Source organism: Cnephaeus nilssonii, assembly GCF_951640355.1.
Source record: "Cnephaeus nilssonii genome assembly, chromosome: 9".
Classification (NCBI taxonomy): domain Eukaryota; kingdom Metazoa; phylum Chordata; class Mammalia; order Chiroptera; family Vespertilionidae; genus Cnephaeus; species Cnephaeus nilssonii.
In genome coordinates this window covers 9245566-9269393 of record NC_137080.1, presented here as the reverse complement: position 1 = coordinate 9269393, position 23828 = coordinate 9245566, and the positions used below count along the sequence as shown (strand labels likewise).

The window sequence follows — 23828 nt, the reverse complement described above, 5'->3', positions numbered from 1 at the left end:
TAATGTATTTTATTGATTTTTTACCGAGAGGAAGGGAGAGGGATAGAGAGTTAGAAACATCGATGAGAGAGAAACATCGATCAGCTGCCTCCTGCACACCCCCTACTGGGGATGTGCCCGCAACCCAGGTACATGCCCTTGACTGGAATCGAACCTGGGACCCTTCAGTCCGCAGCCGACGCTCTATCCACTGAGCCAAACCGGTTAGGGCCAGTGTTACATTTTTGCATGTATCCAAGTAGCTGTGACCAGAGAAACCTCATTTTTACCTGCAGTGTCGGCTTCCTTGGCATGTATGTAGCACGCGTGTTCATGCATTCTTCATTGAAGGGCATTTAGATTCCTTCCAGAACTCTGGTCTTCTAGGGAACATTCTTATTTTTGTCTCCGAGAATATGTGCAAAACGTTTTCTAGGGCCCATATTGAGGAGTAAAATTTGGGGGGTTTTAAGTATGCTCTAAGTCGACTTAATAGCTAAAGCCAAATTGTTCTTCAAGGTACCAGTTTCTGCTACCACCAGTTCGTAATGAGATTTCTGATTTCTCCCCATTCTTTACCCCATTTGTATTAGATTTTCAAAGTCTTGCCAATCTGATGGTATTGAAATGGTATTTCATTATAGTTGTGAATGTAAGTATAGGGATAGACATTTCAGAGCATTTATGAATTGCCTGGGTTGTGTGTTGTTGTTGTTGTTGTTTTTTTTTGGGGGGGGGTCATTTATCTTTTTCTTATGAATTTGTTTCCATTTTGTAATATATTCTGAATAGGAATAGTTTGCCCCTATGTGTTAAAAATATCTTCTTCCATGTGTGTTTTATCTGTCAAATGTGTTCATCGTAGCTTTTCTCTTTCCAACCTTTTTTTTTTTTTTTTTTTATGGTTTCTGCTTTTGGAGTCATAAAATGTTGGCTCTTATATTTAGGTCTTTAATCACCTCAGAACTTAACGTTCGGTTTTGGTGACTCCTTTCCTTAATTCACACAATTTGGGAAATTTTTCTTCCTTGGTGATTCTTCCAGAGGTGGTTGTCAGCCCCAGCCGTAAAAGGGGGGCCAAGAAGTCTCGGGGGATCTAAATCACTCAGGAACTCTGCTCCCCTCCTGCTGCGCCCCAGAGAGTTCAAGGCCAGTGCAGGTGGTGGGCAGCTGTGTGCTGCTGGGACCCGCCTCTGGGATTGCTTTTCAATCCATTCCCCTTGGCAGTGTCAGGGGCACCCTCTGTTCTGCCTCCCCAAGAAAGAGGAGCCTAGAGGATGGTTTCTCCAGCTCCGCTTATCAGCTACAGAGAGCAGGGCCCTCCTTCTAGAAGGGGTTCCACACGGCGCCCCTCCCTCCCTGTCTCTTCATCTCAGCATCACCCAGCAGTGGGCCTGGTCTCTGGAGAAGTGAATACCTCTGCTCTTCCTGCCCACGTTGTTCAGTTCTGAACATCTGCCATAAGAGGTCCCTTGGGATTTTGCAAAGACTGGGTTGGCCCTGGCTAGTTTTGCTCGGTGGTTAGAGCATTGGCCCGTGGACCGGTCAGGGCACATGCCCAGGTTACGGGCTTGATCCCCAGTAGGGGGCGTGCAGGAGGCAACCAATCGATGATTCTCTCATCATTGATGTTTCTATCTTTCCCTCTCCTTTCCTCTCTGAAATCAATAAAACTATATTTTAAAAGATAATAATAAATAAAATGCTTTGCAGAGTTATCAGGAAGAAAGCAGGATACGCTGGAACCCAGCAAATTCACAGGTACATATCTTCCAGGGTAATTATCTCTCTCCCTGAGCCTTGCTCTACCCTGGAACACAAAAGCGTGGAAGAAACTTACACATGACAATTGTTGAGAAACAATGCAGAGAATCTTTGCATTAAGCATTAAAATAAAAAACATGTGGTCTTAAATTCAACTGTCATATTTCACATCTCAAACGTACTAGTACTCTTGGTGCCAAAAAGGTTGCTAACCAAACACTAGGGAATTTGGCTCCTTATTTGGGAAATCCCATTACTGCCAAAGGGAGAAAGACAGGAGGCAAATCTTTTTGTGATTTAAAAAAAAAAAAAAGCCATTTAGTAGGTGCCACTTTTAGCCAAAAATACACAGAGTCCATATAGGTCCATTTAATGGAGCATCTGATTATACTTTAAATTTATTTGCTTTCATGAAAGTGCTAGTAAATAATTCAGAACTTAATTGGGCAGCTTTTGTCAGTGGATTTGCTTTAGTTGAATTTATAACGTGTCTTAAGTCAGAATATCATCAAGAGCCCAAGTCAAGAACTTTCATTAAAAAAAAAAAAAAAAAAACTAGAGTAATTTGCATCATAATGTAACCCTTAAATTCCTACCAGTTCTTAAGGGATCCTGAGACCTAAAGCTGACCTGTCTGTGATGTGTTCTGATATATTTCCTGCACATTGTGCAAAAACACACACAAATAGAAACAGCTTTTAATGTAAAAGTCTTTATTTTCTCACTAATGAAATATCAGGAAAAGCGTTTAGAATTTATAAAAATAATGAGGTATTGTGTCTTCTCTAACTTAACCTTTTTGTTTAATATTAGGTTTCTAAGATTCATTCACCCAAGTAGTGGCATCTAGCAGCTATGATGAGACCACCATATATTTATCCATTCTCCTGTCAACAGATATTTAGGTTGTTTCCAGTTGCTGTGTTATACACAATACATGCTCTGAAGAGTGACCATTCTCTTACCTCCTGGTGTGCTTGTGCCAGAGTTTCGAAAATTTCAAATATGTTGGTAACCACCTACATGCACGTAACATAAAACCATTTCAAAAGGGGGAGACGCATTTCCCTCTTCTCTTTAGGGGAATCTGTGAGCCCTGGGAGGTCCCAGCCAGTGTCACCGCTCCCCTCTGGTGCTCACCTGTAGTCAGGCTCACTTTTCTGCACTTGTGTCCACGGAGCAGATGGAGAATGGCAAGAACAAGATGCTAAATGCAAATAATAATAATTAATAATAATAATAACTTCCCTTCGTTAAAGTTGTACTTTCATCCTTATAGAAGAATCAGATGATCTTCAAAAGTAAAGAAAAAAAATTCAACTCATTTCTAATACCTCCATACAAAGATCATTCCGTTTTTGTTTGCATGCTTCCATACGTCTGTGTGGTTTTCTTTTTATAGGACAGTTATAATCCTATCGAGATGAGTTACTCAGCTTGATCTTGGGCACTTTTGTGTAGAGAATGATGTACTGACTGAACCTCAGTTTTTTGCAAAGAGTCAGTCTTAAAACGTCCTCCCCTTTTCTGCTCTCCACCACCCCTCACCCCCCCAAGGTCCCCTTGTGATCTTCACTGTAACTTCTAGAAGGTTCCACCATCTTTATCTGTATCCCTGTCTACAACACTTCCTGCTCACCTGTTTCACTCTGTTGTGTGGATGTTTGTTCTCTTCAGTGCTCTGATGGTCTTTTTCATTGGACAGGGCTTCTTCCCTCCCTTCCTTAAAGCACTTTCCACACCCCAGCCTGTCCTCAGCCTCTCCCAGCACTGCCTCCTGCACAGCCTCTTTGGCTGGAGGGCCTTCTTCTCTAAACCTTGGACTGCCCCAGGGTTCGGCCTCGGACCCCTTCTCTTACCGCCGCTCCACAGCGCGCCTGGCCATCTCCACACTCTCTACCTCTGGCCACGACCGTTCCTTGACCGCAAGGCTCAGATGTCCAGATGTCTCCCTGGACTTCAAATCCCTACCCCATAATTTTGATCCCCTTTTGATACCCAGCCTGCTTTCCCACCTCTCACAGAGACCAGCTACACCCTCTCCACTGGGAGCTGACATCCCGCCCTCTCCCCAGCCCTCCTCTCTGTAAAGCTAGGGAAATGGCATGGCCTAACACCTAAGGCAACTTGACAGAAACTATGTGTAGACACCCCACGGGGCATTTCCTGGCGTGGATCAGTCTTTGCTAGTAGTTACAGGACTTTCCTTTCCTTAAGGACCTGCTGGCTGCTGTGTGTGTGTGTGTGTGTGTGTGTGTGTGTGTGTGTGTGGTAATGACCCGGGGACAGGGTCACCCCGTTTTACAGGTGAGGAGCACAAGCATTAGTGGGAGTCAGTTGTTGCCCAGAGGCAAACAACTAGTGCGGCAGCAGGCAGGAATTTGAACCTAAGCCTCTGACCCCAGGGCCTTGGCTTCTTTACCTCTTTCTAAATGTTTGCTTTCATTCCATATCATCTTTCCTTAGCCCTCCCTGCTTGTAGCTCGTAACGGGCACTAAATAACTGTTACTACACATCAGTTTACTGAATGACTTACCTACTGGTAAACGTGTGAATTTCCGCTGGGCTTTTTATGGTGAATTTAGGCATGTTCGCCCAATGGTTTGTTGAATCTATAGTTAAATAAGTTTATTAAAAGAGTAATTAAATAAAAAGAGCAAAACATTTTTTAAAAAGTTATGAAAGATAGTTTGAACTTTGGGAATGTCTAACCTGACCTTGACTGTTTGCATTTACAAAATGCAAACTTATTTTCAGTGAAGTATCTAGCCCATCGCTACTTAAGATTTACATACTAGTATATATTCTAGATAATAATGTGCTCATAATGTAGTTCTGCTTACCATCATAAAATGTGGAGTTAAAATAGGACCCTTGTCAAAACATTGTCTTGCAGAGATGAGTGCTATGAGAGTTAACATAAAACGATTTAAAAATGGGGTCTAGAGGTTAAACTGGAGTCTTAAAATTCATAAACTGCATAGGCTTTTTGAGAAGTTTCTTTGAAAATACCCATTGCACAATGACTTTTAAATTTACATTGTATGACTGCCATCTTACCCCATCGCAGCCAGAACTGTCAGCCTGAAAGGGTCGAATGACCCTCACCAAATATAAACCATAGTTTAGAAAATTGCAATGCCATGAGGTTGTCCTTAAGCTTTTAGCAATGTTTTCCTAATTACAAAATTACAATACTGTATTGCTGTTCTCATACAAGGAAAACATGGTAGAATTTTGAGTGAGGACTGCTGGGAAGCTGGTTGTTGCTAAAGGAATGGAGGATCCTTTTGTGGACCTTTTACATCTTCTCAGGGGCAGGGAAGAACACTGATTATGAGTGCTCTCTAAGTGTCGGGCTCGCCCTGGCCGGAGTGGCTCAGTGTCCTATACACTGGAAGGTCATGGGTTCAATCCCCAGGCAGGGGATATGTGGGAGACAATCAATCAATGTTTCACTCTCACATCAATGTTTCTCTCTCTCCCTCTCCCTCTTTCTCTCAAATCTAAAAGCATGTCCTTGGGTGGGGATTTAAAAAATTAATAGAAGTTTTGGTTGGCTAGTTGGATACAGTGAAATATGTAAAACTCAATAGTTTTATATCAGCTTCAACCGTAAGTGTTGTTTTGACCATTGATGCTTTGATACAAATACTACCTAATAAAAGAGTAATATGCAAATTAACCATCATTCCACTACATGCACAAGCCACGCCCACCAGCCAATCAAAGCGAGTATGAAAATAAACCCAACCAAGATGGCTACAGCCACAGAGAGCTGAGGCTTGGGTTTGCCAGGCAACGGATGAAGCCAAGCTTTCCACCTGCCCTTCCTGGCCTAAGCCTCCACTCAAGGCTACAAAGTTTCAATTATAGAAGCTAAACAAATCCAAACAGAAATGGCGGCAGCCACGGAGCTGGAAAGAGCAGGAGGCTAGGGTTGCCCCCCGCTTTCCGCACACCCTGGCCGGCCCAGGCCTCCGCTTAAGGCTACAAAGTTTCAATTATAGAAGATATACACAAACCCCAACAGAAAAGGCTGCTGGCCACGGAGCGAGCAGGAGGCTTAGCTCCACTCCAGGCTACAAAGTTTCAATTGTAGAAGGTAAATAAATTCCAGATACCAGGGCCTCCGCTTGAGTTGCCAGGGGGCGTGGCTGGCCTGGCAAACCACCACAGGCTCCTCGCTCAGGCCGCCCATGCCCTAAGGGAACCCCCACCCTGATCCGGGACACCCTTCAGGGCAAGCCAGCTGGCCCCCATCCATGCACCAGGCCTCTGTCCTATCTAATAAAAAGAGTAATATGCAGATTGACCATCACTACAACACACAATATGGATGCCCCCATGTGGTCAAAGATCCTGCCCCCATGTGGACACAAGATGGCCAGCAGGGGAGGGCAGTTGGGAGGCACCAGGCCTGCAAGGGAGGGCAGTTGGAGGCGATCAAGCCTGCAGGGGAGGGCAGTTAGGGGTGACTAGGCCGGCAGAGGAGGAAAGTTGGGGGCAAACAGGCTGGCAGGGAAGCAGTTAGACATCTATCAGGCTGGCATTGGAGTGGTTAGGGGGTGATCAGGCTGGCAGGCAGAAGCGGTTAGGGGAAATCAGGAAGGCAGGCAGGCGAGCAGTTGGGAGCCAGCAGTCCTGGATTGTGAGATCGGGCCTAAACGGGCAGTCGGACATCCCTCGAGGGGTCCCAGATTGGAGAGGGTGTAGGCTGGGCTGAGGGACGCACACACCCCCACACCCCCGTGCACGAATTTTGTGCACCGGGCCTCTAGTAATAACAATAAAAAATTACCTATGATTTAAAAGTACTTTGATATCCAGTTCAAAATGAAGCAGAGTAAAGTAACTTTCAGGATGAAAGGTTTATCTCAATGGGATGATAAAGAAATACCTCTTGCAGTAGAAGAATCTATAATAATAATAAAAGCATAATATGCTAATTAGACCGGACATCCTTCCGGATGACCTTCCAGATGAAGCTGGGGCTTTGAGGGAAGCCCAGGTCCTGGGTGTCTGCTGGCGGCCAGAGGGAAACCGGTGCTGGCAGCCGGGAGAAGGAAGGCCTACTCTTGCACGAATTTCATGCATCAGGCCTCTAGTTTAAATAGAATTGTAAAACAGAAACTAACAATCAGCCTCATACTAACTGGCAAAGCCCTTAAAGGCTCAGTAATGTATTCAGGAACACAGAATGCTTACAATCACCACTATATCCGTCATTATTCTGGAAGTCCTGGCCAATGTTATAAAACAAGAACAATTACAGTATAAATATTGGAAGGAAAGAGACAGATTTTTCATTTTTATGTGTAATGATTGTATAACTAGAAAATTCAAGACTTATTTTAAGTAAAAGAAGTTTTGGTTGGCTAGTTGGATACAATGTAAATATGTAAAAATCAATGGTTTTATATCAGCAATAAAGTCTGATGCTGTAATATGGAAAATATCCTATTTTTATGTGTCCCCAAGACTATAAATACCTAGGAATAAATGTAACAACAAATGAGAATATAGAAAAAAAGCTATATAAGTTTATTGAAAGACACAGAACAAGACCAAATCAGTGGTGAAATACATACCATGTCTTTGGATGGGAATAATCAGTGTTAAACAATCATTATTCCCTGTCAAACTAACATGTAAATAACTATAACATTACTCTACTAGACCATGCCATATTATACGATGCTGCACTATTCAGTACTGTACTATTATATAGCTGCCATAGAAGGTATGGAGGGAGATGAATTTCCTGGTTAAGTTAATAGTATTTGTCTAGATTCTAGAAGAATACATTTATGCGGATAAAACAAGGAAAAAATTTTAAAAAATAATAGATGACTTATCTAACTCTAGACACCAAAATAAGATCATACTGCCATAGTAATAAAGAGGGACACACACAAAAACTGATACCAAAAGGACACCCTAGCCCGGCTGGTGTAGCTCAGTAGTTGAATGTCGACCCATGCACTAAGAGGTCTCAAGTTCTATTCCGAGGCAGGGCATATGCCTGAGTTGCTGGCTCATTCCCCAGTAGGGGGCATGCAGGAGGCAGTCGATCAATGTTGTTTCTCTCTGATTGATGTTTCTGTCACTCTCCCTCTCCCTTTCTCTCTCTCTCAAATCAAAAACATATTAAAAACAAAAAACACCCTAGAGTGTGTATCCTTAAGTAGACTATTTCATTATATGCAGGAATTAATAATTTGATACAGACAACATTTCAGATCAGTGGCAGTGGATGGACTAACGATTAAATGATGTTCAGACATTTGGCTATTAATTTTAAAACAAACTTAAGAAGCATGTATCACAATATATTCAGAATAGAGAAAGATTAAATTTTTAATGTGAAATTAAAACTTGGAGCTTCAAGAAAAACGTTAAAAAAAAGTTTAGTATTACTTTATAACAGATTTATATGGTACATGGAAAGGTGTTCATGAAATATAAAGTAAAAGAAATCAGGTTGCAAAACAATGTTTATAATATATTTCTCATTTTTAAAATAAGTAGTAAATATCTACTAGATGCAATGAAAAAGCATGAAAGAAGTAATATCAAATGGTTACTTTTATTTATCTGTGGGAAATAGTGACTTTCTACTTTATTTATTTGGTATTCTATAAATTTTCAGTTAGTGTGTTACTTTTGTTTAAAATAAAAAAGGAAAAATTGACGTGAACAGTCTGAACTAATGTGACATGCAGCGAGGGAGGAACACTCGAGGCAGAGCGCGCAGACCGAGCACCTGAGTGTGGATGGAAACGTGTTGGAGGATCCGGGGGACAGTTTTCCTGGAATGTGAGACGTGGGGAGATGGATTTCACGGTTCCATGAGGTCATTGTGAAGGGGAATAAATGATAATCTGAAACGTTACGCTTTCAATTGCTGGTGGAGACAAATCGACAGTTTTTAAATAATGTTGCAGTAAGGCTCTCTTGAGACGTCATTTGAGGCAAGCCTTGAAGAACACTTAAGCTGCAGTCGGCGAGGCAGGACCGAGGTGGGAGAAAGGTCGTCAGCTCAGGGGTCTGGCAGGGAAGACAGATTGGAGTGACATTCTCAGCGCCCTTCAGGGTCATGGTGGGGAGCCAGTATGGCTTCTAATCTGTGAGGACTTCTAGAATGATTATGTAAAGAGTTGTTACCGGGACTCCATTTATAAATGGTGTTTCTTCCCGAACCCCCCCTCCCCCCACCCCCACCCCCCACCCCCCCACATCAGATGGGTCCTTCCCTGAAGAGAGGGAGTGAGGGGGAGGAGAGACCAAGGTCTCACTCAGTGGGACTCCCTCCCCAGGATAGGGACCCATCAGCAGGTAGAGATGAGGCCGCTGCACCCCCTCTGGGCATTTCCAGCGGCGAGATCTCACTGCCGAGTGAAAAAGCAGGTTGTTGAATTCTAAGCACAGTCTCACACATGTTAAACACACGAAGCAACACTCTACTTCATTTATGTCTTTTACACATGTGGAAGCGTGACCCAGATCAGCACCAGGTTAATCCGAGTTGCTGGCTGTGGGAAGGCGGGAGGGAGCTGAGCTGGGCTGTGCCTGGGAGACGGTGGCTCTGCGCTGTTTTACTTCTTTGGTGGCAAAATATTAGTGTTTGCTAGCTATGCGTGGGGGTGGGGCGGCAGGGAGAAGGAACCGTGGCTCTGTAATTTAGGAGATGGCAGAGGCTAGAGCCATCGATTGGCAGTGGCCATTGGTATATGGTCAGGTCTTCACTTGGTGTAGGGCTAAGTCTGGATGTGAATAGCTCTGTTTGGTGGGTCAGGGGCATTCGGTTCCTTTCCAGCAGGAGTGATGGTTTGGATTTAGCCACCCACACTCTTCCATTTCCCTTGGGATGAGCAGTGGAGATGTGGACAGCAGCTGACCTGGGTGATGAGGCCGACTGAGCCAGGACGAGGCTTGCTCTCTACAAGCTGAATTCAGAGAAATGAACAAGGCCGTGAGATTTCTCAGGGGTTCTCCCTGGTAGCCGGCTTTCAGGGAATGTGAGGATGGCTTCTTCATCCTCTGTGTGCTCCTATGCCACACTGAGATGTTCAGTTACGTTCTAAAAAGTGAGTTTTGTTTCAAATGTTCAAGCGTTTAGCACACAAACCTCCTGAATTTCAGACACCAGGAGTCTGAGTCCCTTGTTTTGATTCCCAGCCCCATCTTCGTTTAGTCCTTTTGTTCTGTGTGTCATAAAGTTACATGAATGTTTTGGTTGACAGTGTATTGTTTGTGGTTTTTAGGGTCAGATAATACTGTAATGATATAACTTGTAAAAATATTTAACCTTTTGCACTCGGATGTCGAGTGTGACTCAACACAGTTAGCATCGGTAGCAGGAATCGAGAAAAAAGCAAGCGAGTGCAAAGGGTTAAGATGATGGAAATATATTTTTTCCCCTCCAAAAACCATTTCTTTATTTATCACACACTCACAAAGGAGGTAGAGGTTAGAGGTTAGAGTGCAGACAGACCCGGAGCCCGATGAACAGGACACCAGGAGCCCTGGGCATGCAATCTGGCACGCGTGCTGGTCCTGCCGCCTTGATTCAGTTCTGTCTGGAGCTCACGGTCAGACACTCAGTTCCCTTCCTGGCGCAGCTTGGAGGCACCAATCAGAGTTATGGCCACATCTCAGCCTTCAAAAGTACAGCATCTCTTCCCCAGCCAAACCGAGCAAGCCTCACATCTTTTCTAAATAAGAAATGTAACCTTGCCTTCAGTCCCAGAGTTACTGTTGTGCAGAGAAGGGAAACACTGGGTCATGTTCAAATAATGAAATGGTAGAAATGGAAAACGCTATCATGTTTCTAAGTAGGCTCTAGTTTTACCAATGAGTCAGTTAGGATTATGTTCACTGACAAGTCAGAGCATCGGTGAAAAAAAGGTGACCCCAAGCGAATAGAAGTTTATTTCTCTGTCACATCAGAAATCCACAGTAGGCAGCCTGGGCTGGTACGGCACCTCCTCGATTATCAGGAGCTCTGTGCTGCCTAGTCGTCCAGGATGGTTGCACAAGCCCCAGCCATCCCATGTGAATCCCAGCCAACAGGAAGGAGGAAGAAATTCATTCTCCCTTTTCAGGAGCCTTCCTCGAACTCCCATACAAAAAACTTCTGCTTATATCTTACTAATAACACTAGGGGCCCAGTGCACCAATTCGTGCACCTTGAAAGGAACTGTTGGCTGCAAGGCTGCGGTGGACATAGGGGTGGGTCTTGGGCCATCCTCTATGCTCCGTCCGGCCCTTCCCGCCGTGGCCCCCGGTCCCCTGTCTGCCAGCAGCTCCGCTCCCACTGCCACCGCTCTCATGTGCTGACGGCGCCAGCCCCACTCGCACCCGCTGACGGCGCAGAGCAGTTGGGGCCGGCGCCAGCAGTGGGTGTGAGCGGGGCCAGCGGTACTGTCAGCGGGTGCGAGCGGCAGCTGCTGCCTCGATCGCCCCTCAGGAGCAGGGGGAGGTGGAGAAGCCCTGAAGGGTGATCACGGCTGGCAGCCACCACTTGCACCCGCTGATGGCACCAAGCAATCAGGGCCGGCACGGGCAGCAGATGTGAGCGCCAGGCAGGACCACAGTGCACAGGAGCAAAGAATTTTCAGTAATCACCAGAGGCTCCACCATCCCGCCATGGCCGACGCCTGCCATGTTCCACACTCTGCCGCCTGCTGCCGATGCCCGCCATGTTCTGCACGCACCCCCTGGTGGTCAGCACACGTCATAGTGACCGGTTGTTCGGTTCAGTTGTTCCACTGTTCTGTCTATTTGCATATTAGCCTTTTATTATATAAGATTTTTTACACAGCCATACATAGCTGCAGGAGAAGTTAAGACATTTTCTGATTCTACTAGGTCTCCTTCGAATAGAAAAGCAAGTTGCTAATCCACTATCAGCATGACATAGTTCTGGTGGGTTTTCCAGACACAGACTTGAGTTAATGCCAAGTGATCCATGTCACTGTCTCTATTTCCTTTTGACAACATCTGCCAGGTGGCCAGGCAGGGATTAGAAGAGAAGACCTAAAATATTATTTTTTAAATGTTAACGTCCTGGGGCTATGCTCCACATTGGGTGAATTGAAAGGATCAGGATACAAGAGTGTCTAGACTAGAGCATGCCACGCATTCTGTTGAAGATAAAAACGTGGAGGTAGAGATGCTGTCTTTGCGGGAACAGCCCATGACGCCTTCAGGAATCCATCTCAACCTCAAGCCACATGGACATCATGTTTCTTGGTTTTGTTTTTTGGGTGTTTTTGATTTTTTTTTTTAGTGTTTTTGTTTGTTTGTTTGTTTGTTTTTATTTCCTAGAGGAAGGGAAAGGGAGAGAGAGGGAGATAGCAACATCAATGATGAAAGAGAATCATTGATCAGCTGCCTCCTGCACGCCCCAACCTGGAGATCGAGCCCGCAACCCGAGCATGTGCCCTGACCAGGAATCGAACCATGGTCTCCTGGTTCATAGATCAACACTCAACCACTGAGCCATGTCAGCCGGGCTGGACATCATGTTTTAATGCTTCCCTTTTGCCAGTATAAGGGACATAATAATAAAATATTTGTATGTATTTAGCATATATAATACAAATACTCATATTTTTATCCACTGCTTTATCCAAGTTGCACCCCCTTCTAGATTAAGGCCAGGCTGGGGAAGTACCAAGAGGCGGGGAGAGAAAGATGGCAAATTGAGGGTTTGTTCTTTGTTCAAACAAAATGAGAATTACATCGAACTTTGGTTTCAGCGCCTTCTGGGCTAAGGATGGGGTAGAGGTGAGGACATGAGAATTATTCCTGTCTCCTCGTCACCTTTTCCCTATAAAATGTTTGACGGAACATCTCCAGGGCATCACTCCTCTGTCAGCGTGTAGAGAGCTAGGCAGGGACACAGATGCCATTGGAAATGGTGAAAAGGGCCTGACTTGTTTTCTTTTCGTCATATTTCCCAGGAATGTGCTGGGGTCCTTTGGAGCGTATCCCCACGAATTAGGAGGAACTGCACATTGATTTGGTGACACACAAATGGGTCTCTACTTTCAATTCGAAAGTCCCTGCTTTGCCTGCCGTATTTAGTCAATATATTGTAGAATCTGCCTACTTTCGTGTTTAAAGTGTTTTCCTTTAGTCTGTCTTAATGTCTTCTATAATCGAAGTTGTCATACGAGGAATGTTGGTATTTTTTCATTTGTTTTCTGACTCAGTAACCAGAGTTTCACTTGCTAAGTTTTTTACACTTGCAGAAACAGCTATCATAGGCTCTTTGATGTCTTTCTTTTCCTGGGAACCTTTAAGATAATATATTTGCATTTGACATTTATATTTTTTTTCCTGCTTGGTTTTATTTTCCTAAATTATTCCATAAAAAAAGGTTCTATTTCATCTCGTTTCAAGTTAAGGCGTGCTCGTAGGAGAGCTTTTCAGAATTAGTTTGTTTCGCGGTATCTCTGAGTGTCCAGTTCTCTGGGGCTACAAGAGAACAGCTCTGCCCCATGCAGTCATCCAGAATTCCAGGCCTCGAGCCAGAGCGATGGGACCACCACGTGTTTTCTAAAAACGGAAGGGTTAAAGCCCTGGCCATGGCAATCCCTTTGGACAGATGCTCGCGAGCCCTACAAGAAGATGGGAACTATTTGGATCCTAGATTCGGGGATTTAATTCGGTTGGATTTCTTAAGGGAGGTAAAAATAACATGTATAATTTAATTTTCATGTAAACATTTTTTTTCCAAAATTAAATTTCGCTTTGGCCAAAATTATTGTACAAAACAAGATGATTAATGATGGTTCCAAATAATGTGAACCAGTGTCTGTAACTAATTAACTCTGTGGAGGAAGAAATTTCTGGGTCCTGACACCAGAACACATCTATATGGCATTGCTGGCATGTTCAAGGCTTTTATTACTGCCAAGAACATATGGTTCCAGTGGACTCCTGTCCTTTTTACACTCTGCTTATCTTTCCTTTCTCTTTGCGCAAACAGATCCCCAAAAACTTTCTCATGTGTTCTCTATGACCACCAAACTTCCCCTAGTAGCTACAAACATTGCCATCCACAAAAGAAATAAGGAAGAGGAGGGACACATGCTACCGTTAATATCGGGGTTGTTTTTTACTGGTTTCTTCTTTATGTCTTCCAATATGTGCCCACTTGATCTGTGTACTCTAAGACATTTAATAAATTTGACCCTAAGACATTTAATAAAATCAAAGATCACAGATTAAGTAGACAAATCCAAGACAGCAAAGGGGATTTAATTTTTTTAAATTTTATAGATGAATTGGAGCTTCAAAATTAATACGTTTTAAATCAATTTCACTGTGTGTTTCTCTCCCCCCCCCCCCCCCCCCGCAAGCTGGAGTAATAAGGCTTAGTTTCCCTTGTAGTTATTTTAATGATTCATCCTCGTTTACTTAGCCTCCTTCTAGTAAATGGAAAAAAATAATTAAACTCCTCAAAGGCTGGCCCACCTTGAGCTCAAGTTCAGAATTCCTGTGCTTCTGTGACTTTGAAGTCCACTTTCCCTGAGCTTATCTGCAGACAGCTGCTGCTGGATAGACGTGTTTACACAGGCCGACCAGGGGCAGAATGAGGAATCTAGTTTCCATGTCCTTTAGCATTGTTCCGCTAGAGCCCACAGTGCTCTGAAGGCAGACCGTTCCCGCATATACCTCGCTTCTTCCCGGGTAAAAGTTTTCTTTTTATTTCTGATTTGTCGTGAGAACGCGCTGACCGAATGAAAACTGTGGTCTTATTCCTCCCTGTATTTACAAGAAATCCTTTTGAGGATTAAGTTAGCCAGATCTGCCCTGAGCAGATGTATTTCTTATCTCCACCCATTTGAAGCCGAGCTGATTGTGAGAACTAGCTCTTCTGTGAGACCCCTCACAGTCTGTAAATTCAAGTTCTTGCCCAAAAGTCATGGGAAACTCAATGTGTTTTATATTTGCTGTGTACGTGTGCTGTGCATATCCTGGGAAGAACAATTATTACTGCTGCAGCATGGCTATGAAACCTGGAAGTTCTAATCTTCTGAGTACACGTGGAGTGGAGGGCCCCTCGGTGACCTCGCACGCTGGAAATTCAGTTTGCAATTATGGTGACAATATTCAGGTCCGTCCAGTGGTCAGAAACTCTCGGAAAAAAATGATCTTGGTGCATCAGTTTAACTTGCAGAGTCCAAAGAGCATTTTCCCCAGTGCAAAAGCAAAAGTGAGAATTTCAGATGGAAAGTATTTGCTCCCTTCTCCCCAGTGTGTGCTCACAGAGATAACAGGACCGTGCAGCTTGGAAGAGAACGCCCAGCGAGGCCGCCTGGCTGCAGGGCGGGGAAGCCCCGTCCCAGTCCCAGGGGCTGGCTCAACCCGGTGGAAGGTGCTGACCCCCTGGCCCCCAGGAGCCCATGTGGTTCTCAGGAGCCCAGGCTGCAGAGCAAGGGTTCTCCACCTTCGGCCTGTTTCTGCGGGGGCCGGGGGCCAGGCCCAGGTGGCACTGCTCGTTGGTGCTTTCTCTCTCCGAGGTCTTTCTTTTCCACCACTTCACTCCCTGCTGCTGCCCAGGAAGCAGCACCGTGGGCGCGTAGACCAGGAACAGAGAGGAGCGCGGTGCGTCGTCCCTAAATGCCTTGCTCCCAGAGAGAAAACAAACTTCTGGCTTCAGTCAAAAAGAGAAAGAAAGAGGGTGTCTGATGGTGGAGAAGACTCCAGATTCCCTACTTTTTGTCATCACAGCAGTTAGAAAGCAAGTCTGACCACACCTGGGAGAGTGCAGGGAAAGCATTTAGAGCTGCTGCTTGTGCATCAAAATATTGACGCCCAAGGTGTGAAGGTTTTCATTGGCAGCGAAAGTGACCGAGCAGTTGGGCTGAGAAATGCCACACGATGCGTTGATATATTGGGAAGGCAGTGGGTGGGGCCTGGCATAGACTGCACTTGGATGGCCTTGATCGCAGTCCCGCTCTGTCCCCTGGGAGCTGTGGACTTACTGAAGTGTCTCATCCTGAGCTTCGCCAGCTGTAGCAGAGGACAGAGGTGCCTCCCAGGTGTTGGAGGGGGAATGAGATGGGAGATCTCGTACGTCCCTGGCCCAGCCAGGGTTGTGGTTTGTGATGCCATAGAAATGGGTTCAGTAAATGCACTAAAATAAAACAATGACACTGTTCAGAAGTAAATGTGAAAGAGAATTCAGATTTACCAGCATAATGGTAAATAAATACAAATTTTAAAACGCCAAGGGGAATTCAAGCAAAATGGTAAATAAACACAAATTTTAAAACGCCAAGGGGAATTCAAGCAAAATGGTACATAAACACAAATTTTAAAACACCAAGGGGGATTCAAGCAAGAAAAAGTGCAAAAGGAAAGGTTAGAAGATGTTCCTTTTTCATTAGGTAATTAATTAATCTTTCTCATCTTTGTCATGTTAAAAATGTACTGCTTCCTCACTAAAGACATGCATACATAGACGATTGCTTAAATGCCAAGCAAAATAAAAGAAGTTCAGTAAATGGGTGAATGAGAAGAAGTGAAGTTTTTCCTCTAAATTCTGGGGTGCATGTGTTTCATCAGAGTAGCGCCGAGTGCCCAGAGCCTGTAACACGGAAAGGAGAGCTGTGGGCTCTGGGACACCCCGTGGGCTCTTACCTCCAGGTGGGGACGTGCCGGCCCAGAGGAGCACAGAGGAAGTGATTTCTCTCAGGCTGAGGATTTTATGAACCCATAGTTTATAGGGCCTGCCTGTATGAGGTGATGATGTGCATGCTTTTTTAAAAAATGAGCAGATTGTTGAAAACGTCTGTGAGTCCTAATTGCCATGGAAAGCTTCTTCTATGTGTTCTTCGAGTTGGGGACACGATAAAATAACTCGGTATGAAAATCATCCCTCTGCCTCACCGAGGAGTTTCATTGGCATCGTGCGTGCCTCCCGGTCGTGAGCGGTGGTTGTGTGTTGTTGTTTCTGTTCCGTTTGTACAACGGGACTCAGGGTGCCCTCTGGGGTCAGCATGGAAGCCGCCGCCTGGCTGTCCAGGCGTGCTTTTTGCTCTCCAGCGGACCCCGAGCTGTTTCCCGTGCAGTTACGCACAGGGCTTGTCCACAGCGTCATCCCTCCCCGTCCAGACCCACTGACACTTCCTTTCTGAGCAGATTATGGGTTTTGAAGTTTGACTCTAGCCGTGTTACTATCTCATAGCTTCTGTGCTTACACAGTAAATCAGTGTTTCCTGTTCTCGTTCATGTGGCAAGCTGACTAGCGGTAGCCTCCGCCCCTCCCCCCTGCGTAACACAGATTGCCAAGACAAATAACTGGAGGCATGGGCAAACACTTTCTCGCCAGCCTTTCTAAATGTCTACATTACATGCTTTCCAGGAATGCCAAGTCATAGTCCGTGTACTTGCTTCAGGACTCCAGAACAAGCCCATAATTAAAGTCAACATTAAATCATTCCTCAGCCCGTACCCCTTTTTAAATGTATTGAGGGCAGTGGCTGCAGTAAGGAAATGCATGCTTGTTTCAGGTCCCCAGGAAAACGTGCAGGGTTTGTGTGGTGACAATTCCGAGGAAACGGAACCTGCCAATAAGAGTGGCTTGTCCCCTTCTCACATCAAGACCCCCTGAGGTGCGAAGACACAGATACAGGGCCCTCCACAGTGCCCACTCCCAAGCTGGTCCTTGTCGATGACACCTTATTAAGTGTTCCTGACTTTTGTCATTACCCATGGCACACCAGCTTACCTTTTCCACGCTCTCTGGTGTCCTTCGCAGCCTGATTATTTGAAGGCAAGTAGCGCAATGATTACAGAATTGCACAGCGGTTTTCCAAGTGTAAGAATGTGGCACTTGCTTCTGTTCTCCTCCCATTATTTGCCTCCATATTCCCTTTGCATTTGGAAGCCACGGTTCCTGGATCTTTAATACTGCATCCTGTTTTCTCCCCTGAGTTTCTCTCTCTTTTTAAAAATATATTTGTATTGATTTCAAAGAGGAAGGGAAAGAGAGAGGGGATAGAAACAACAATGATGAGAGAGAATCATTGATTGGCTGCTTCCTGCACGCCCCCCAGTGGGGACCAACCCGGGCATCTGTGACTGGGCTGAAGTTCTCTTTGTTACTCCTTCCCCCCCCCCCCCCAATTTGTCTCTTATAGTATGAATTTAAACTAGCTATCTAGCTGGACATTTAAAATGGCCATTCTTTACCAAATATGACATTTATACCTTTTATTAAAACTTTTATATTTTATGAGAAAAAAGAGAAGTCTGCTAGGGAAGTATTAGAATACTTGTACTTCTGTGTTAAATGTCTATCTACCTATCTTGTCCTATCCGGTTTGGCTCAATGGATAGAGTGTCGGCCTGAGGACCAAAGGGTCCCGGGTTCGATTCTGGTCAAGGACACATACCTTGGTTGCAGGCTCCTCCCCGGCCCATCGATCTCTCACATCGATGTTTCTCTCTGTCTTTCCCTCTCTCTTCTACTTTCCCTAAAAATCAATGGAAACATGTCCTCAGGTGAGGATTAACAAATGTCTACCTACCTATCTCCATGGAGTGATAGCTTTTACTTTAGATCATTATTGGCTCTGAGTCCCACTCCAACGTTTCTTCATATCTTTGTTAATTCATTTATTTATACGTGCCAGGTACAGTGTTGGGGACTGGAGACACAAAGATTAATAAGTTATGGTCCCTGCCCTCCAACTTACGTCTAATTAGAATGCTGCAGCTAGAAGGGATTCTGGATCCTGCCTGTCTGTCTGTCAGTCTATGGTCTGTCTTTGATACTGACCAGCAGGACAGTCATCAGTAATCCAATACTGATGGCCTTGCTGTCTGTCTTTTCCCCTAATGGGAGCCCACTCTAGACTGACCTTTGACAAAGTGAACTGAGTATTCCTCTTGTGGGGTCCCCTGTCCCACCACCATGCTGGTTTTCCCAGAGGCACCCTGGCGTGGGGATCGCTACTGTCAACTCTCCGGTTTTGACCACCACGAATAAAATCGCTAGAATTGTCCCAAATACTGTATAAAAATATCTACTTCTTTAAATTGTTCTACTACATTGCTTGTTCAAAGAAAACAAAGTAAAGGAAAAAGTGACTTGTAGCTCTATTCACTCCAAGTTGAATATTTTAAGGGAATCTTTTTCAGTTTGTCAAAAGCATATCAAGAGTCATAAAATTTTTTTGCGTACTCTGGCCCTGTACTCTCACCCCTGGGAATTTATTCCAAGAATGTAATTTGAAAGAGGTTAAAGCTCATACGCACAGATATTTTGCAGCGTTATTTATGTTGGAAACAACCCAAACGTCCAATAACAAGGGAACAATTTGTAAATCTTGGTACATCCAACGTAACAAAATTATAAGCTGCCACTTACAGTCATAAATTTTGAAAGTATGTAATACAGCAAGAAAACTCTGATAATTTTTTTATTTTTTATTGTAGAAAGTATTACAGATGTCCCCTTTGTTTGTTTGTGGGTGTTTTGTGTTTTTTTCCCATTGACCCCCTCCATCTCATACCCATCACCCAGGCCTTCACCACTCTATTGACTGTATCCAAGGGCTATGCATATACGTTTCTCGGTTAATCACTCCCCTCCCACCCACCCCTAGCCCTGCCTTCCCTCTGAAATTTATCAGTCTGGAAAGCTCTGATAATTTTAACGTGAAGGAACAGAATTATAAAATTATGTCTACTGTATAAAAATTATGTGGGCATATACAATAATAAAAGGAAACCATAAAGAATTAGATCAACTGGTTGATGTATTTATCTTGGTAAAGTTTTTGGGATTTTTTTTTTACCACCAATTCATGTCTCTGCTAAAAATGATGGCCTTGGTGGTACTGTCATTATATATAGAGAGTATTTTTCATAAACTTTAGTTTCTATTACATTCATAGTGTTACTTTCCTGGAGCACTGTGCTTCTCACATTTCAGTGGGCATTCATCTCACCCAGGGATCTGATTCTCACCCCAGGATCTGATTCTGATTCGGTGGGTTTGGAGGGGTTCTGAGAGTCTGCATTTCTCACAAAGCCCCTGTGCTGCTGGGCCTAGAGCCTCCCTTTGTGTAGGCCAGTGGTCGGCAAACTCATTAGTCCACAGAGCCAAATATCAACAGCACAACGATTGAAATTTCTTTTGAGAGCCAAATTTTTTAAACTTAAACTTCTTCTAACGCCACTTCTTCAAAATAGACTCGCCCAAGCCGTGGTATTTTGTGGAAGAGCCACACTCAAGGGGCCAAAGGGCCGCATGTGGCTCGCGAGCCGCAGTTTGCCGACCACGGGTGTAGGGGGACTCGGCTGCTGACCCAGTGGCGATAGTGTCGTCTTGGGAGGCGATAGTAGACATTCTCTCTGCTACCTCCACGCTTGCCACAGCAACCGGTCTAGCAATTTGGGAGCAGGGGAGGAGATATGGCTGATGATGAGTGTTGTCGGGAAGGAAAAGCGTCTCCTTTAGCCTTCTAAGTTCTTCTGGCTGGTTTAAAAATTGACATGAGACAGTTTAACAGGAGAAAATCAAGTTTAATTTCATACGTATGGGAGCGCCATGAGAATATGGGGCTCATGGGCAATCAGGCACCTGGGGCTTATATGCCATTCTGAATTAAAGAGAAGAAGTAGGAGTCTGGAGCTTCAAGGAGGAAGAATTCACATGGGGATGGAAAAGCAAGTGTTTGCTGGGCCATGCAGAGACTCTGGGGACAGAGAGGACTCTGGTCCCCAACCCTTTGAAGTCCCCCTTCCACACGCAGCTCATATTCTTCGTGGATGTCTCCAGTGATGGTGCTCCTCCTGGGCCAGGCCTTTACCTGGATTCTGCTCAGTAGTTAGCGGGAGAGTAGAAGCTTCCGGAGCCTTTTGGACCTGGACCTCAGGAGTCTTTGGCTCAGAATAATCTGCCTGCCAGCGTGGCACATTCTGGGGAGACCTGTTCTGAATCCCTATCGTGCCCTCTGTGGTTATGGAATAAAGGTGCTATTCTATGCCCAGCCGGTGTGGCTCAGTGGTTGAGCATCGACCTATCAACCAGGAGGTCACGGTTTGATTCCAGGTCAGGGCACATGCCTGAATTGCGGGCTCAATCCCCAGTAGGGGGCGTGCAGGAGGCAGTCAGTCAATGATTCTCATCATTGGTGTTTCTATCTCTCTCTCCCTCTCCCTTCCTCTCTGAAATCAATAAAAAAATTTTTTTTTAATATTCTATACTGTATCAAGCTTGATAATCAGCCTCCTTAAGCCACTTAACTAGAATTTTTTCAATCAACAGAAATGGCAGGGTGGCACTGAAATAGGATGATTCTATGTAGGATATAAAGAGGGAGAAGGCTCTTCTATGGTAATTACGCTAGCAGTGGACTTTGATACAATTTGGAACCTGATTAAAAAGCTGAAAATCCCGTCTGTGGGATTTGCTCAGAGTTACTATCCTGGGAAGGAAAATCTAGTCCTTGGCAAAGAAGCGGTAAGGCACGGTGGTGTGGAGCAGAGAGTCAACTGGTAGGGAATGTAAGGAAGTAGAACATTTTCTGGAAGGTGGGAACGGCAGTCTGCCTTTGCCCATGCACACGGTGCAGTGCTGTGCAGCAACCTGGAGGGGGTGGGGATTCCGGCTGTCCTTTGAATTGGAGCCACACCAATGGTTGGCAAACCCTGTCCTGTTGTGTTTAGACGATAATAGCAAGTTTCCAACTTGATTCTCCACAGTGACTGAAGCCGGCTTTGGTGCTGACATTGGCATGGAGAAATTCTTCAACATCAAATGCCGAGCGTCTGGTCTGGTGCCCAACGTCGTGGTGCTGGTGGCAACGGTGCGCGCCCTGAAGATGCACGGAGGCGGGCCCGGGGTAAGTCCCAGCCTCCCTGCCCAGGGGGGCCCGTGGCAACATGAGGATAAAGCAGAATTTAGCCCTGGGAAACTCACCTGCTAGTAGCTCCAGATTTCTAGAATGGCTCCTTTTTCACAAATCGCCACGATAGGGCACTGAGAGCTTAGTAAGTGCTAGGGAACAGTAGCACCCGCGAAGTCATTGCTAAGCAGTATTTTGGAAAGGAGCATGGCGTAGCCACTCCTTAGCCCTAAGAGTCGTATCTGAAGCTCATGTCAGCGTTTTGTAACCCCACGGTGATGGGAGGACAGAGGCTCTGGCTCCTGTGGGTGAGCCTGGTCTGTGTTTGTACAGACAGTTTTTTTGGTTCACTGATTTAATCTAGAACTCTGTTCCTTCTGTTTCTGTTTATTGTCAGTTCACTTTTTAACCCTCTCATTTCTAAGAGAGCGTTGCTTGGAAAACAGAAATTCTGTTTTCACATTTTTGAAGACTTTTGATACTAATCTATCTTATTATATATAGAATTTACACACATCTGAAAGGAATTTTTTTTTCTCCATTTCCACAGACAAGGTATAAGTGTTTTTCATTTTCCTTTTTTTAGGTATTTTCAAAGGGAGAATATGAAATCTTATACTGATTAATCATTTTTGAAATAAAATAATTTGGAGCAGCTTTATCATTTATACCGTTGATCTGTTAGACAAACTGCCAAATCTGATTTCTTAGGTGTACTGTGTACACAAGTGATTATTACACGCTGTACACTGTTTAGTCATCCTAGCTGTTTTTGTCCTAGGAGAGGCCAACGTTATTTTACACCGGTTTTCCGATGAGAAGGTGGAGGTTTGCAGGGTTTAGGGAATGTTGGCAGTGTCAGGGGCCAGCAGAGAGCCAAACCGGAAGCCTGGGGCTTAGATCCAAACATCCACCGTGCGGAGCTGTATGTTAACAAAGGATAAACATTTTCTGAACCCCAACCCCACTCAAAGCATTTCATTTTAGCCTAAAGCATCATCATTATTTCAAATGGAAGGTTGACGTAACACATATTATAAGGTCTTAAATCCTAAAGAATTCTGATTTTGCTCAAAACACCACTTGTAGCTACAATCACTTCTTGTCTTTAGACTTTAAATCTATATACCAGCTTCCATTTTCAACATCAAGTGAACTGTTTTTGCCAATATAAGATGCATTTGCAATTCCCCCTCCCTGTTTTGCACCCTGAAAATTATAAAGTCAAAAGGGCTGTAATACTGGCAAGGGCTTGGAGGTTGTCTTGCCTGGTTCAGTCATCTATACTAATAAGAGCGTAATATGCTAATTAGACCGGATGTCCTTCTGGATGTCCTTCCTTCTGGACAAAGCTGTAGCGGGCAGGGACCCAGGCAGAGGCGGCAGAGGCCCCCCAGCTGCGGTGGCAGCGGGCAGCGGCCGGGGCCAAGGCCTTTGCATGAATTTCGTGCATCGGGCCTCTAGTTGTAAAGATAAAATTGCTGAGGCGCAGAGGGCTCAGTGGCCTGCTTCGTATCACATCTATTTAGGGGATTAATCAGACGTAAAAAATCAAGGTCTCTTTGCTTCTAGTCCAGTGCTTTTCCACACTCTAGTCTCTGTCCTATGAAAATTCTCTCCATGATTTATGATCCTATTCCAGTTCGTCTTAATGCATGTGCTCATTGTTTTACAGTGGTTGCATTTTCTGCTCGCCTTACTCTTTCCCCTTCACTTAAAGTCATGGTTTCATGCCAGTGATGATTATAACAGAGCTCAAGTCACAGATAACGGTGGAAGGCAATAAAAGGGAAGGATCAGGAAGCCGGGCGAAGCTTCAGGAGCGCCTTCTGCGTCACTGTTTTATGAATGTCTATATGTATGTCTCCCTACTCAACTTTTAATTCCTCGAGATTAAGGACTGTGTCTTCTTAATTTGTGTGTCCCTAGTGCCTGGCATAGTCTGCATCCAGGAAATGTTTTCAGTAATTGAATAATAAATGAACTTTCATCTTCTTAATCCTATAGTTCCTATTACTCATCTCAGTGTCACTCCTTCTTACTTGAATCAGCTCCATGGTCATTTTTTTTTTTTATCCACTATAATTTCTACTTCCTTTAGATATCATTACACAAATAACCATGGCTGTCTCTTCTGTTTATTCAGCTTGGTTGTTTTTCATAGTTTGTGCAGTGGAAAATCCTGTGACCCTTGAACTTGCCCA

At 44.6% G+C, this 23828-nt stretch overlaps 1 protein-coding gene across 1 annotated transcript in view; it reads left to right on the top strand.

Moving 5' to 3' along the window:
* Positions 1–23828, top strand: part of MTHFD1L (methylenetetrahydrofolate dehydrogenase (NADP+ dependent) 1 like) — a 164156-nt gene that overhangs the window by 78747 nt on the left and 61581 nt on the right. Inside the window, exon 21 of the mRNA XM_079781395.1 lies at positions 21482–21621. Within this exon, the coding sequence (XP_079637521.1) occupies positions 21482–21621 (140 nt within the window). The remainder of the gene's footprint in view (positions 1–21481; positions 21622–23828) is intronic.